The sequence below is a fragment of the Zea mays genome, chromosome 4, assembly GCF_902167145.1.
Source record: "Zea mays cultivar B73 chromosome 4, Zm-B73-REFERENCE-NAM-5.0, whole genome shotgun sequence".
Lineage (NCBI taxonomy): Eukaryota > Viridiplantae > Streptophyta > Magnoliopsida > Poales > Poaceae > Zea > Zea mays.
Genome location: NC_050099.1, coordinates 173,809,111 through 173,824,644, shown reverse-complemented (window position 1 = coordinate 173,824,644; position 15,534 = coordinate 173,809,111). Strand labels below are relative to the sequence as shown.

The following is a 15,534-nucleotide window of genomic DNA, read 5'->3' as shown; positions in this document are numbered from 1 at the left end:
AAACATGGGTGGCGGATAGGAGACATGAAATTGGTTGTTTAGCCATAGAAATGTGTATTATAACTCACGGGAGACTAAAACTGCTCTTACCGTGCTCTAGGGACCAAAATGTGGGTGGCAGAACGAAGCCATATAATGACTATTGATCATAAAAACATGTGCTATAACTTACGCATGGCGAAAAATGTCTTACCGACCTTCGGGTACTAAAATGTTGGTGGTGGACCGGAGACATGAAATTAATTGTTTGGCCATAGAAACGTGTGTTATAGCTCATGGGAGACCAAAAACTGTTTTACTATGCTTAGGGACCAAAATGTCGGTAGCGGAACTGAGACATAAAAATGGTTGTTCGGCCATGAAAACGTGCACTATAGCTCACGGGGGCCAAAAATGGTCTTACTGGCCTAAGGGACTAAAACGTCGGAGGTGGACTGGAGACATAAAAATGGTTGTTCGGCCATAAAAATGTGTGCTATAGCTCACTAGAACGCAAAAAAATAGCCTTACCGGTGTCAGGAACCAAAACATTGTTCGCGGACGGGATACATGGAATCGTTGTTCGACAACGAAAATATCGTTTATAAGTCATGGGAGGCCAAAATCAACCTTATTGGCCGACCAAAACGCAGGAGACGAACCAGAGACACGAAGAACGTTGTTCAATTGTGAAGACATGTGCTATGGACCATACATAATAGATAATAGTATAGAGCAACTACACCAATCAAACTAAAGTCAATGCAAACTACAATGGCAAATGCATGGACTTCGGGGGTGTTTGGTTTCCTGACTAAAGTTTGGTTGCACTGACTACAATAGTAAACACATGGGCGGTGGCACGGGTGCGGCTCCAAGCCGGCTACGTAGCGAGCGAGGCAAAGGCAGAGGTGGCGGTGGTGCGAGACATGAGGTCGGCGCGGTGGCGACCGTGGCAGCAGCATGGAGAGGTGTCGGCGACCGGGCGACGGCGTGGAGAGTGGTGGCTCAGAGACGTGGAGATGGCAGACGTGTGCGCTAATGAGACGTGTTTGGCGTCTGCCGGTCGTTACCTAGAAATTGGCTATTTCCGACGGGTGATGTAAGTGCCATCGGAGATAACCTTATGCCCGATGGTCGTTGTAGGCCGTCGGACATAATGTTATGTCCGACGGTACTTAGGTTAGGCATCGAAAATTAGGACGACCATCGGAAATTCTGTTGTTTCTGTTGTGATCCATTTACAGAAAAATTCATTGCTTGCTCAAATTGGAGGTGGAACGAGGCTCCTCTAAATCTTTCAAATCAAGACTATAAAGTCTTAACCAAGGAATGTAGACGAAAAAGTAAGGCAAAAAAGATGTTTCTAAAATTCCTATATGTGATCCAGGGTTTGCTTTGAAGAATGTGGATCAAAGCGGGGGGAAACGAAGTAGGTCCGGCGATGTTTATTTGAACTTATGTCCACTTTTATACTACCGGCGTTTGAACATTTTAAAAATCAAACAACTTCCCTACTTTTCAGTGGCGTAGACAGTGGTCCGAGTGGACCACATCATACCCTATAAGATGATGGACTAGCTCATTTCTCAAACCAAACACCTTATAAGCCGACCCACCGGATCACCAGTCCACCATGACCCATGGAAAAAATAATGATATATATATATATTATATTTTCTAACATATACATTTATAGACTTAAATGTTAAGCCTATAGTTTTATATGCTATTTTTATCTTTATATTTTGAAGTGTATACCAAATTACTATATATTGTATTAAATTATTTATAAAAATATTCTAATGGCATATCCTAGCTACGCCGCCGCTACTTTTAGGCTAGCTACCGGAAGCCCCAGCCTCCACCGCCTACACAACACAATAACACATCCGGATGGTGCCAATGGAATGGAATGGAATGGGAGTATGGGACCACTATTACTTGGCTTCCTCTTAGCCTAGCGACTGAGTTTGTCAAACATTTGTTTTGCTCGTCAACAATAGCTAACACAAGAATCTCCATCAGCAGTTAACCAGTCAGGTAAAAACACAAGAATCTTTTAAGTCCAAGATCCCTAAACCTAAGATTTTTCGGATTGAAAACTTCTGGCTCGAATTGGACGGTTTCTTGAATTTCTTTCAAACCACGTGGGCTGGGCTCCCTTGCCTTCCTGACAAGGCTAAAAACCTGACTGCCAAGTTTAAGTGTGTTCGAAAGGTTCTGAAGGATTGGCAGAGATCGTTACCAAAAATTGATAAAACGGTGCAAAACATCAAGCTGCTAATTGAACTTATAGACAATATGGAAGAACATCGGGATCTTTCTATTGAGGAATGGAATTTCAGAGATATTCTGCAGCAAAAGGTGGCCGATCTGCTAAACATTCAGAAAATTTATTGGAAGCAGCGGGCGGCTATTAAGTGGGTAACTGATGGTGACATTTGCTCTCGTTTCTTCCATGCTCATGCCACCATTAAACACAGGAAAAATTCAATTGCCACTTTGACTGACGAGAATGGGATCATACATTTTGAGCACGAACATAAATCTGGTCTTCTCTGGGATGCTTTCAAGTGCAGATTGGGATCGTTTGATTTCTCAGGCATTGATTTTGACCTTCCAGAGCTTTTAATCCGTAATGAGGAGCTTCACGAGTTAGACACCCCGTTCACTAAGATGGAGATTGACAGCATTATAAAATCATTACCTTCGGATAAATCACCTGGTCCTGATGGTTTCAATACCAACTTCATTAAGAAGTGTTGGCATATCATTGCTCAAGACTTATATGATCTTTGTGAAAAATTCTATCATGATGAAGTTTGCCTAAGAAGTATTAATGGGTCCTTCATTGTTTTGATCCCGAAGAAGGAGAATCCGCAGAAGGTGGGAGATTATAGGCCAATTTCGTTATTAAACAATAGTATGAAAATCTTAACGAAGCTTTTGGCAAATCGTCTGCAACCGTTCATGTCTCGATTAATTCATAGGAACCAATATGGTTTCATCAAGGGTAGATCTATTCAGGATTTCTTGGCTTGGGCTTATGGATACATTCACTTATGCCACTCCTCAAAGAAAGAAATCATTGTGCTTAAACTAGACTTCGAAAAGGCTTTTGACACTGTAGAGCATGAACTGATTCTTCAGGTTTTGATCCACAAAGGCTTTGGTCCTAAGTAGATTAACTGGGTTCGGAGCATCCTACTTTCTGGCACTTCTTCGGTGTTACTCAATGGCGTCCCTGGTAAATCCTTCCATTGCAAACGAGGTGTTAGACAAGGAGACCCTCTTTCGCCACTGTTGTTCGTCTTGGCGGCCGACCTTCTTCAGAGCATTATTAATAAGGCCAGGCTTTTGAATCTTCTTAAGCTTCCTTTACCTGCTATTGGTGACCAGGATTTCTCGATTGTTCAGTATGCAGATGATACTCTTTTGATTCTGGAGGCTTGTCCAAAGCAACTTTTCTTCCTTAAGGCAATTCTCAACTCATTTGCATCTTCTACTGGCCTAAAGGTTGACTATAACAAATCAAATATGTATCCAATAAATGTGCCTTCTGAGAAGATGGAGATCCTCTCTCGAACTCTCAATTGCCAGATTGGAGAAATGCCATTCACCTATCTTGGATTGCCACTGGGCCTTGCGAAACCCAGAAAGCAGCACTTTCTGCTTCTTATCCAAAGGATTGAAAAGAGATTGTCATGCTCTTCAAATTTTTTATCTCAAGCTGGGCGCTTGGTGTTGGTAAATTCAGTCTTTTCAGCTTTGCCAACCTTCTTTATGTGTACGCTCAAGATTCCTAAAACCATCATTAAGCAAATAGACATTTTTAGGAAAAACTGTCTGTGGAGAGGGAATGACCTTAGTTCCAAGAAGCCGCCTCTGATTGCATGGGTTTCGGTTACTCAGAGAAAAGTGAATGGCGGGCTGGGGGTGCTTCGCCTTGAAACCCAAAACGAGGCTCTTCTGATCAAATTTTTGCATAAATTCTTCAATAACAATGACTTACCCTGGGTGAATCTCATATGGGATAATTATTATTTGTCCCGTGGACTACCAGGTCATAGAAACATTGGTTCTTTCTGGTGGAAGAGCATGATCAAACTCCTTCCCAACTTTAAGGGCCTGGCGCACCCAGTCATTGGCAATGGTAGATCAATTTCGTTCTGGGATGATCAGTGGAGCCAGAACATCCCAAGACAAAAAATTTCCAGAACTATTCTCTTTTGTCAAAAACACAAAACTGTCTATCAAAAAAGAAGCTAAAGAGCAGGATCAGTTCGCTGGTTTTTTCCATTTGCCTATTTCTGAGCAAGCTTATGATCAGTATCTGGAGTTGCAGGTGGTCTGGGAACAAATTGCCCTAAGTAATGTTCACGACCGTTGGCGATACATTTGGGGCTCTGACAACTACTCTTCTCAAAAAGCTTACAGGCATTTTATGGGCCAGACGCAGGTTCACCCTATCTACAGACACTTATGGAAGAGCAAATGCCAGCCTAAGCATAGAGTTTTCTATTGGTTGTGGCTTAAAAATAGACTAAAGGGCTGTTTGGTTTGATGCCTAACTTGCCACACTTTGTCTAACTTTTCTGCCTAAGGTTAGTTCTTCAATTCGAACGACTAACCTTAGGCAAAGTGTGGCACATTTAGCCACGAACCAAACAGCCCCTAAATACCAGAGATATGCTAAGAAGGAAAAACATGACTCTGGAATCTTACTCATGTGAGAATTGTTTATGGCAAAGAGAGGAGACTCTTTATCATTTGTTCCTCAGATGCAATTTTGCAAAAGCCTGCTGGAACTCAATTGGAATAACCCCCAGAATTTCTAATCCAGAGGAGGCCTCAGCAAACCTTAAACACCAACTTAACGTCCCTTTCTCTATGGAGATTATTATTCTCATGACTTAGAGCATCTGGAAAAGCCGAAATGAATGGCTATTTGCAAATAAAGATCCTTCGGTTCATCACTGTACGCAAGAATTCTGTAAGGAGCTGCGGTTGATCATTCACAGAGCACGTGGGAATTTTGACATTTCCATCCCGAATTGGCTGAGTTCGTGGCAGACATAAGAGTTGTTCTACTTGCTCCAATGCTTGTAAACTACATAATTAGATCTTTTGGATTACGTTTTGTAACTAGGCTAAGTTGTAACATTTTCTTTTCTTATTTTTAATAAAATCTCAGTAGGGGCTCTCCCTCCTAAATCTTAAAAAAAACACAAGAATCTCAAGGACATGAGTGCTTTTGATATACCGACGGGGCAAGCATTTCGAAGGTAAAGGTAAAGACAATGCCTTGCTTTGCCTGGCGTCTCAAGCCAATGTTTGCTTCCTTCATTCCTTCCTTCCTCTGTCCTCCCCTTCCTCGTTCCTAGACATATACATACTAGTAGTAGATTGGCATAAACCAGGAGCTAGGCGATCGTGGAGCAAGCTAATAATGGCGCGCATCATGACAACAAGGCGGTCGGACAGCATCGCCGACATGATGCCCGAAGCTCTGCGCCAGAGCCGGTACTACATGAAGAGCTGCTTCCAGCGGTACGTCTCCCGGGGCAGCAGGCTCATGAAGCAGCAGCATCTCCTGGAGGAGCTCCACGCCGGTAGCTCGGACAGCTTCCTCGGGCACGTCATTTCCTGCACGCACGAGGCCGTGGTGCTCCCTCCCTACGTGGCCTTGGCCGTGCGGAGGAACCCTGGCGTCTGGGAGTACATCACCGTCCACTCCGGCGACCTCACCGTCCAGCAGATCACGCCCTCCGACTACCTGAGGCGCAAGGAAAGCCTATACGACGACCACTGGGCGCAGGACGACAACTCCCTGGAGGTGAACTTGAGCCTCTGCCTCTCCACGCCCCGCCTCACGCTGCCTTCCTCCATCGGCAACGGCATGCACTTGCTGTCCAGATTCCTGTCCTCCAGCCTCGGCGGCGTGAACAAGATCAAGCCACTGCTGGACTACCTGCTGGCGCTCAGGTACCAGAACACTAAGCTACTCATCAGCGACACCCTCCTCGACACGGTGGGCAAGCTTCAGGCCGCGCTGCTCCTCGCCCAGGCCTTCGTCTCCGAGCAGCACCCGGACACGCCGTTCCAGCAGATGGCGCACAGGTTCCACGAGTGGGGACTGGAGAAAGGATGGGGCGACACCGCCGGGGCGTGCGGCCAGACGCTGGGCTTCCTCTCCGAGATGCTCCAGGCGCCGGACCCTGTCAGCGTGGACAGGTTCTTCAGCAGGGTGCCGTCGGTGTTCGACGTCGTCATCTTCTCCGTCCATGGCTACTTCGGGCAGCACAAGGTCCTGGGGATGCCCGACACCGGCGGCCAGGTCGTGTACATCCTGGACCAAGTTAGAGCGCTTGAGGAGGAGCTTCTTCAAAGAATCAAAGGGCAGGGCCTCACTTTCAAGCCCAACATCCTTGTGGTATGTAGGCAATGATCATGCATTGCATCTTATGCCGGCCGGTTGCTGATCGATGATAATGCATGCAGGTCACAAGGCTCATACCAGAAGCAAAGGGCACCACCTGCAACGTGGAGCTGGAACCTATTGACAAGACAAGGCACTCCAGCATCCTCCGTGTGCCATTCAAGACCCAAGATGGCCAGGATCTGCCCCACTGGGTCTCCCGCTTCGACATCTACCCTTACCTAGAGAGATACGCCCAGGTTTAATTTGCATGTCCTTCCTTTAGCATTTGTATGTATGTATTGACTGACATTGGCTGCTTGGCATCAGGATTCTTGTACCAAGATCCTTCATATATTGGGGCGCAAACCAGACCTGGTCATCGGCAATTACACTGATGGCAATTTAGTAGCTTACCTGGTGTCAAGGAAGCTAGGAGTTACCCAGGTGAAGGAACACCTTCTCTTCTCCTTGTGCCGGCCGGTACCAATCAAGTCAAACCTGACAAAAAAGAAAGCACCATCGATGTAACAGGGGACGATTGCGCATGCTCTCGAGAAGACAAAGTATGAGGATTCCGATGTCAAGTGGAGGGAAATGGACCACAGGTATCATTTCTCATGCCAGTTTACTGCTGATATGATCGCGATGAACACCAGCGACTTCATCATCGCTAGCACCTACCAAGAAATAGCAGGAAGGTCAGCCATCGCCTGAATAATAAATGTCTAGATTCCTCTTGTGCGCATTGCTTTGCTTGTCCAAATGCCATCTCACACCACACCCCTCCCCTGCAGCAAAGACAAACCTGGCCAGTATGAGAGCCACTATGCGTTCACAATGCCAGGGCTCTGCCGCTTCGCTACAGGCATCAGCGTCTTCGACCCCAAGTTCAATATCGCTGCGCCTGGCGCAGATCAATCTGTTTATTTCCCCTTCACACTAAAGCACAAGCGCCTCATGGGCTTGCACCCACAGATCGAGGAGCTAGTCTACGGCAAAGAGGAAAATGATGAGCACATGTAAGTATCAGCCTTGCTTCCTTCCCTTTGACTCTTGGCATGTCAACTTTTTATGATGCAATGCAAGCAGAGGGTACTTGCAAGACAGGAGCAAGCCGGTCATATTTTCAATGGCAAGGCTTGACAAGGTCAAGAACATCACTGGGCTGGTTGAATGGTATGGCCAGAACAAGAGGCTCAGGGACCTTGCTAACCTTGTAGTCGTGGGAGGGCTCCTGGACCCCAAGCACTCCAAGGACAGGGAGGAGATTGAGGAGATAAACGAGATGCACAGTTTGATCAACAAGTACCAGCTCAAGGGGCAGATCCGCTGGATAAAAGCCCAGACAGACCGTGTGCGCAACGGGGAACTTTACCGTTGCGTAGCAGATACCAGGGGAGCCTTTGTTCAGGTAAGTTACGATACAGACGGTGATATGATGCTAGTATAGTAATGAACTAACCTAGCCATCCAATCCAATGCTGTGCTACCTCTTTCAGCCTGCGCTCTATGAAGCGTTCGGACTAACTGTCATTGAGGCAATGAACTGTGGGCTGCCAACCTTTGCAACAAATCAGGGAGGCCCCGCAGAAATCATCGTCAATGAGGTCTCCGGTTTCCATATCAATCCACTTGATGGCAAAGAGGCAAGCAACAAGATTGCCAACTTCTTCCAGAAATGCAACGAAGATCCAATGTACTGGAACAGAATGTCCACTGCTGGACTGCAACGCATCTACGAATGGTAACGCATGCATCTCCGGTAATCATCCCACCACCATCGTGTGTGACATGTGTGTTGTCTTCGATTGCAGCTACACCTGGCAGATCTATGCAACCAAAGTTCTGAACATGGGGTCCATGTATGGCTTCTGGAGGACTCTGGATAAACAAGAGAAGCAGGACAAACAGCATTACCTAAACATGTTCTACAACCTTCATTATAGGAAGCTGGTGAGTCAAGGACCATTAATAGCTGGAGTAGGATTCTCATTGTGTTTTCAAGGTGCAAAATTTTAACTTCATTGATGTTTTCAGGCAAATACGGTGCCAAAAGTGGGCGAACAGCCTGAGCAAGCTACGGCAGCGGCATTGCCTGATAGGTCGGCAACAAGGCCAAAAGAAAGGCAAGTGTATCCACTCTTAAAAATTTACTGAAGAAGCAACTGAACTGACTGACCGATGGTTTGTTGTGCAGAGGGACACAGATAAGGATTCAAAGGTGAGAGCTTATCATGCTGCAGCTGCAAAGAACAATCATTTGATACAATTAATAATACATGATAAACGCTGTGTCTGTCTTAACTCTGAACCCTGCAGAACTGTGAGCAACTTACTTGGACCAGTGCTTCCAGCCTCCCATCTCTCGGATGCTGCCTGAATTGAGGGGCTATCCTGACCAAAACCAGATGTGTGCCCGAGTGATAATCTGTTTCCTCCTTTTTTTTCCTCATAACTGTCATTGACTGCGAAAGATGTAAATGGAAAATAAGTAAATAAATGTGTTAAAAACAGTAAATAAAATAAAATAGTAGATGTCCATGATGATTGTGAAAGCAATAGGTACTGGCCAGAGTTGCAAGCTGCCCGTGACATGAACCATCACCAACCTGGCACAAGCAATACTTGCCAGTAGTCCCTGGAAGAGGGGATAGCTTACCGATCGATACAGAGCAGGTGCACCTTGCATAACTGCACATATGAATATGATGCAAGTTAGAAAAATAGTGTTCCAAAAGGTAATTTCACCAGAGAAATAAGCACTTACGTGTAACAGAGGTTGTTTGTAAGAGTCTGCAACTCATCAGCAGAGAAGTTGTTTTCATCCCACAAGACATGATAATGAGCTGGACAGCTAGTGCCCTTACATGGGGTAGGTAAATGATGACTTGTATGTAAGATAGAACGATATTATCTGACAGACCAGGTGCAAGCAAATCATGGCTAGATTAGGTATCCGCATAGGTTTTTTTAAGGGGATAAAATTAGAGGCTTAGTTTAGAAGCGAAAATTAGAAGTCTTAATTCATCACCCTCTTAGGCGTCCATATTTCTTTCAATAGTGACTTCATTCTTTAACTGAACGATGTTTTCTTTGTGCTTTCTATGAGAAAGAATATGATTTTTATATCATGGTTAATGACAAGAACATTTACTGTCATTTTGGGAACAGAAATTGTATCATTAAGTTCAATAAAATTGATGTTGGTCTTGCCATCAGACAAGACAAATTTTATTTACTTAATTACGATCATATGAGTGAGATAAATACATCTTCCTCTATGAATATGTGTGATGTAAGCATTAAGCGAAAGCAAGATCAAAATCAATCGTCGTTGAAATTGTAGCATTGTTGTTTAGGCCATATATTGAGGGGGGGGGGGGATTAAACGGAATAATTAAAGAAGAAAATTCTCTATCCATTATACTTTTTATGTTCTGACCATTGCGTAGACTACATTAAAAGAAAGTACATGAAACAAATTAAGAAAGATGCTAAGTGAAACATGTGAGTTTTAGAAATAATTCATACGGATATTTGTGATCATTCTTCTGTGAATACAGTCGATGATTTTCATTCATTCATTCATTACTTTTAGTGATGATTTCTCGTGTTATGAGTATATTTATCCAGTTAATGAATGGTCAGAAGCATTATAAAAACTTAAGATATTTAAACTAAAATTGAGAATCAACATGATTTACAAAATAGTAAGATCAGACCGTGGTAAATACTACATGAAACACGCCCATTATGGTCGAGTTCTTAGACCGTTTGTAAGGTTTAGTAGCCCATTATTCAATGCATGGTGACACTCTGCAGAATAAAATGTCTGAAAGGCACAAACACACCCTGATATATATATATAGTAAAAGGCATGATAAGTTACTCCACTTTGTTGATTAGCTTATGGATGGAGACACTAAAAAATACTGCTCATATCCTTAATTGAGTTCCCTGTAAATCAGCGCCTAAAACACTAAGACCCCGTTTGTTTCGTTGGAATTGAATTCCATTTTAATAATTATAATTTAGACAAAACTAATTAAATTTATATATTTATATATGTAATATATTTGTATATTATCCTAAATCATATGTGAGAGATAGTTATATAGTACATTTATGTTATAGCGAAGCAAGTAGAAGAGTGTGCTATAAGTTGTACATCGGAAAAATAACATGTAAATCTATAGAATCAATTTCCATATCTCACCCCATGAATTTGAGATAGGCTTATATGATAACTTTGGAAAGTGGTGGAATGTAACATTCTAAAAAATAGCCTATTCTATTAGTAAGATTCAAATTCCTTAAAATGAAAGCAAACAAACGGGGCCTAAATGAATTATGGACTAGAAGAAACATCTCGAGTCTCGGGCTAAATAACCTACTCTTCCTCCGATCTGTAAAGATGAATTTCAATACCTTGTTCTTATATGAGTTTCATGAGTACGATCTAGACTATACTTATTTTATCAGGTTTTTTTCGCATAGCGAGTAGAGGAATAGTTTATAGTTTTGGAACCACCTGAGCAGGAATCGCTGATCCACCTTCACTTGTTTCCTCTGGCTCCTCACTAAGGCCCCGTTCGGCAGCCCAGGATCCAAGCCAGGTCAGTAACAAAGCCAGCCCAGGATCGAGTGAATCATGGGTTGTCACTCATTCCTGTCACCAGCCCGTTTCCAGATCAGGAACCAAACCAGAAGGTAGGTCACCTGGACTCGTTCCAGGCCGAGGATTGAGGGATGGGAATCAAAATCAGGCGGGTTTGTTTCCGGCCCAGGTCAAAACGAACAACTCTAGCAGACTGGACCAGATTCTAAACCAGGTTGATTCGTTCCTCCTGGAATGAGGCAGGGAATGGGCTTATCCGGCCAAAACGAACGAGGCCTAAATTATTTGCATGTGTGAGGTTGTCCATCAAAAACTAAAATATTTAAGCCAGTAAGTTGTCATTTTATTGGTTGTCCCGAAAGATCGAAGGAATATCGTGTCTTGATCGATATACTAAGTTTATAGGATTAGAGGATGGTATGATTAGGGAAAAAGGGTCTTGACGAGAATGCGTTCTTAGAAAATGATATTAGCACTAAAAACTATTCAAGCTACAGAAAATAAACTGAAGTCTTTTCCTTTCTTTTTCAATTTGGCAGAAGAAAGATAAGCTATGCATCCCTCTGACTTCGATGAAACAACAGTAATCATATGGAAGCAAATTCTATTCTTCAGTGGAGTATATAAATATTTCCGTGAGAATAAATCAACATGCAGCTGAGGCGGAGCTAGCTAACGCTAGAGTTCCACCTTCTGGGTGCCCAACTGGCTAAGGATGATGGCCATATCCATCCCCTGAGTCATTGTAGCCATAGCCATCTCGTACGGGCATTTCTTGGAGAAGCCAACCTTGCCTGCCTTTTTCACTTTCCTCATGCAGTTTTTGAATTTCTCATGGCATTTCACGCTCATCATACCTAGCAGAGAATGATAAATCAAAACAAGAGAAAAGCTACATCAGCTCAGGAACTGCAGGTGAATAAAAGTCAAAAACTATTTTGAGTTGGTGTGGGGATACCATATCCTCATGCTAATCCGCTGTTGATCACTATTTTCATTTCTATTCCCATCAGGCTGAGGCTGAGTGACTGACTGATTACATGTAATGTTCAGGTTGGGAGAATAACTGTGGTCATCCTTTTCGTGGATGGTAAATGCAAAATTTTGTGGTAATGGTGCTTGAAGGCACTGCATTCCAACCACACCACAAGCAGAAAATAAATAAAGAAAACTGACTCTATTCTTCAATATTTGTTACCGGCTAGTTTATTTTTTTTAACTAAAACGCGACAAATAAAAAAAACGGAGTGAGCAAGTGTAGTGATCAGATTGCAACGCGAAATCAAATCCAATGAAAAATTCCTTTGCTACCGATGAGTTGCAAGCTAGGAACTTGATCATGATCCATCCACCCATCTCACTCAGACCCTAATTAACGAGCACAACAAACGCAGGCCGGGGATGAAGGAAACGTAACCTTTCCTCTCGACGCAGCGGTCGTGGTCGCGGCAGCAGGCGTCGAGGTCGTCGCAGGGCTCCTCGCCGTCGCAGCCGCTCCAGCCCACGCCGCAGTACTTGCCGTAGCGGATCCCGAGGGCTGCAGCAAAGAAGCGTTACAAAACAGGAACCGGACCAGATCGCCCGCCGCCCCGATGGAACCGATGAGGATGAGACGGGGAGCCACGCACAGTCGCAGTTGAGGGCCGCGCACGAGCGGCTGCACGGCGGGGGCTGGGGTGCCGAGGAAGCGGAGGCGAGGGCGACGGCGAGGAGGATGGCGAGGAGCGCCCGGCGCGGCGACATCGCCTCGTACATGTTCTCCCGTTGACCGGATTGGTTGGATGGCCAGGATGGGTCAGGTCTTGGCTGACTAGGCGTCCAGGTGAAAGTCATGGTGTGGGCCGCAACTGTCAGTGAGACGTCTGGCGCGTGTGCTCGTTCGTTGTGCTCGCGCACTGAGTCTGAGCTATGGCGACGCATGCATGTCCTTCTTCTTCCCTGTCCCTGTAATGTATACGTGCTTGCTGCTCATCACCCAGCAAGCAAGCTGTCCTACCTATATATATCCAGGCCAGCTTGTATTGCGTCGTCATCCTCAATTCCCGCCGGAGCTTACGACGAATTTGTTTGCCTCCGCTCCCCCATTCCGTCATTCCCATCCTGTCGTCGCCGTCCCTTCCCGAGCTTTTCTCTCCACCAACCCTCCTCCCATCCTCCACCAGAGAGATATCAGTTTAGTGCTTGATTAAGCAAGGATCCATCGTCCGTCGCCGTCGTTTAAGGATCGACCGATCATCGGTGGTGAGGAGCGAGCCCGGGATCGATCGATCGATCAAAAATCCATCGGCGGCGGCGCTCACCCGGCCGGTCCCGTGTCGATCGTCCGAATTGAATGACAACGACGACGAGCTAGGACGGCAGCAGCAATGCCGGCGCCCGGCGCTGTTCTATTTTGATCCCAGGCCCAGCGATGCATTGGTACGGTCACCACCGACTGCTATTGGTACGGTCACCACCACCACAGCAGCAACAGCATCGCCCTGTCGTCGTCGTCCCTGTCCCTCCCCGCCTGCAGCAGCACTAGCAGCATCACCTACTCCTGCCACCTGCAGCAGCAGCGGCATCGTCGCACCATGGGCGGTCACCAGCTGCACCTGTCGTCCCCGACCGCGGTGCTGGGCCACGTCACCCCGGCGCTGCGCGACCTCTACGCGGTGGGGCGCAAGCTCGGGCAGGGGCAGTTCGGCACCACGTACCTGTGCACGGAGCTGTCCACGGGCGCCGCCTTCGCCTGCAAGTCCATCGCCAAGCGCAAGCTGCTCACCCCCGAGGACGTCGACGACGTGCGGCGCGAGATCCAGATCATGCACCACCTCGCCGGCCACAAGAGCGTCGTCACCATCAAGGGCGCCTACGAGGACCCGCTCTACGTCCACATCGTGATGGAGCTCTGCGAGGGCGGCGAGCTCTTCGACCGCATCGTCGACAGGGGGTACTTCTCCGAGCGCAAGGCCGCCGAGATCGCGCGCGTCATCGTCGGCGTCGTGGAGGCGTGCCACTCGCTGGGCGTCATGCACCGGGACCTCAAGCCCGAGAACTTCTTGCTCAAGGACAGGGGCCACGACGCGTCGCTCAAGGCCATCGACTTCGGCCTCTCCGTCTTCTTCAAGCCCGGCCAGGTGTTCACCGACGTGGTGGGCTCCCCCTACTACGTGGCGCCGGAGGTGCTGTGCAAGCACTACGGGCCCGAGGCGGACGTGTGGACGGCGGGGGTCATCGTGTACATCCTCCTCAGCGGGGTGCCGCCGTTCTGGGCGGAGACGCAGCAGGGCATCTTCGACGCCGTGCTGAAGGGGGCCATCGACTTCGACTCGGAGCCGTGGCCGGCCATCTCCGACAGCGCCAAGGACCTGATCCGCCGAATGCTGCGGTCGCCGCCGGCGGACAGGCTGAGCGCGCACCAGGTGCTGTGCCACCCGTGGATCTGCGAGAACGGGGTGGCCCCGGACAGGGCGCTGGACCCGGCGGTGCTGACGCGGCTGAAGCAGTTCTCGGCCATGAACAGGCTGAAGAAGATGGCGCTGCGGGTCATCTCGCAGAGCCTGTCGGAGGAGGAGCTGGCGGGGCTGAAGGAGATGTTCAAGGCCATGGACACGGACGGCAGCGGCGCCATCACCTTCGACGAGCTGAAGGAGGGGCTGAAGAGGCACGGGTCCAAGGACCTCAGGGAGAGCGAGATCAGGGACCTGATGGACGCCGCCGACGTGGACAAGAGCGGCAGCATCGACTACGACGAGTTCATCGCCGCCACCGTGCACATGAGCAAGCTGGAGCGCGAGGAGCACCTGCTCGCGGCATTCGCCTACTTCGACAAGGACGGCAGCGGATACATCACCGTCGACGAGCTGGAGCAGGCGTGCAGGGAGCACAACATGGCCGACGTCGGCCTCGACGACATCATCACAGAGGTGGACCAGGACAACGTACGTGAGGATCGCATCATATTGTCCCATTGGTGATCGGACTTGACTGACTGACTCATGCAGGATGGCCGCATCGACTACGGCGAGTTCGTGGCAATGATGAAGAAGGGCATCATCGGCCACGGCAGGCTCACCATGAGGCACACCTCTGACGGCAGCGTCCTCCATGGCGCCGGCTAGCTGCTGCTACCTCGCTCATCGATCTTCAAAATGCTAGCTTGCTGCATCTTCACCTGCCTTCAAAATTCTACATACAAATTTAACAACGAACTCCATATACGTATATTGTTTATATATGCATGGTCGGGCAAGAGTAGTGTCGTCGTCGACTCCTTTTGTTGTCATTTCCTTTTTTTTTTTCTGTTTTCAAGAGTCAAGACCCACCCACCCGTGGAAACTGATGACTCATCAAGCCTCGTTCATATATAGGCTGTCTATTCTACAAATTAAAGTTATCATTACCAAATCAGATATAGATAATTTTGAGAATTGTAAATAAGGATCATACCTTCAAGTTCTTGGCTCTTGGCCTTGACTTCAAGAGTTTGGGCCGGGCTTCAAGATCATCCCTCATCTTTTGGACCTAGCTA

The 15,534-nt window shown here is 47.0% G+C and overlaps 3 protein-coding genes across 3 annotated transcripts; 2 read left to right on the top strand and 1 right to left on the bottom strand.

Annotated features, from left to right (window-relative positions):
- Positions 1 to 5,303: 5,303 nt before the first annotated feature.
- LOC103654087 (sucrose synthase 6) lies at positions 5,304 to 9,534 on the top strand. Its single transcript, XM_008680885.3, has 11 exons — positions 5,304 to 6,415; positions 6,484 to 6,660; positions 6,731 to 6,847; positions 6,935 to 7,101; positions 7,198 to 7,422; positions 7,493 to 7,814; positions 7,903 to 8,147; positions 8,218 to 8,356; positions 8,441 to 8,529; positions 8,601 to 8,624; positions 8,723 to 9,534. Exons 1-11 carry the CDS (start codon positions 5,432 to 5,434, stop codon positions 8,781 to 8,783), a joined length of 2,550 nt encoding a protein of 849 aa, XP_008679107.1. The 5' UTR covers positions 5,304 to 5,431; the 3' UTR covers positions 8,784 to 9,534.
- Positions 9,535 to 11,525: 1,991 nt separating this feature from the next.
- LOC100284535 (phospholipase A2) lies at positions 11,526 to 12,813 on the bottom strand. The gene is given in 3 exon segments (NM_001157430.1): positions 11,526 to 11,878; positions 12,439 to 12,558; positions 12,650 to 12,813. Coding segments are annotated over 3 exon segments (426 nt in total). The 5' UTR covers positions 12,777 to 12,813; the 3' UTR covers positions 11,526 to 11,699.
- A 543-nt stretch (positions 12,814 to 13,356) lies between these two features.
- On the top strand, positions 13,357 to 15,334 carry LOC100384477 (uncharacterized). The gene is made up of 2 exons (NM_001177008.1): positions 13,357 to 14,944; positions 15,008 to 15,334. The coding sequence occupies exons 1-2, from the start codon at positions 13,595 to 13,597 to the stop codon at positions 15,122 to 15,124; spliced, it is 1,467 nt and encodes a 488-aa protein (NP_001170479.1). The 5' UTR covers positions 13,357 to 13,594; the 3' UTR covers positions 15,125 to 15,334.
- The last annotated feature ends 200 nt before the right edge of the window (positions 15,335 to 15,534 follow it).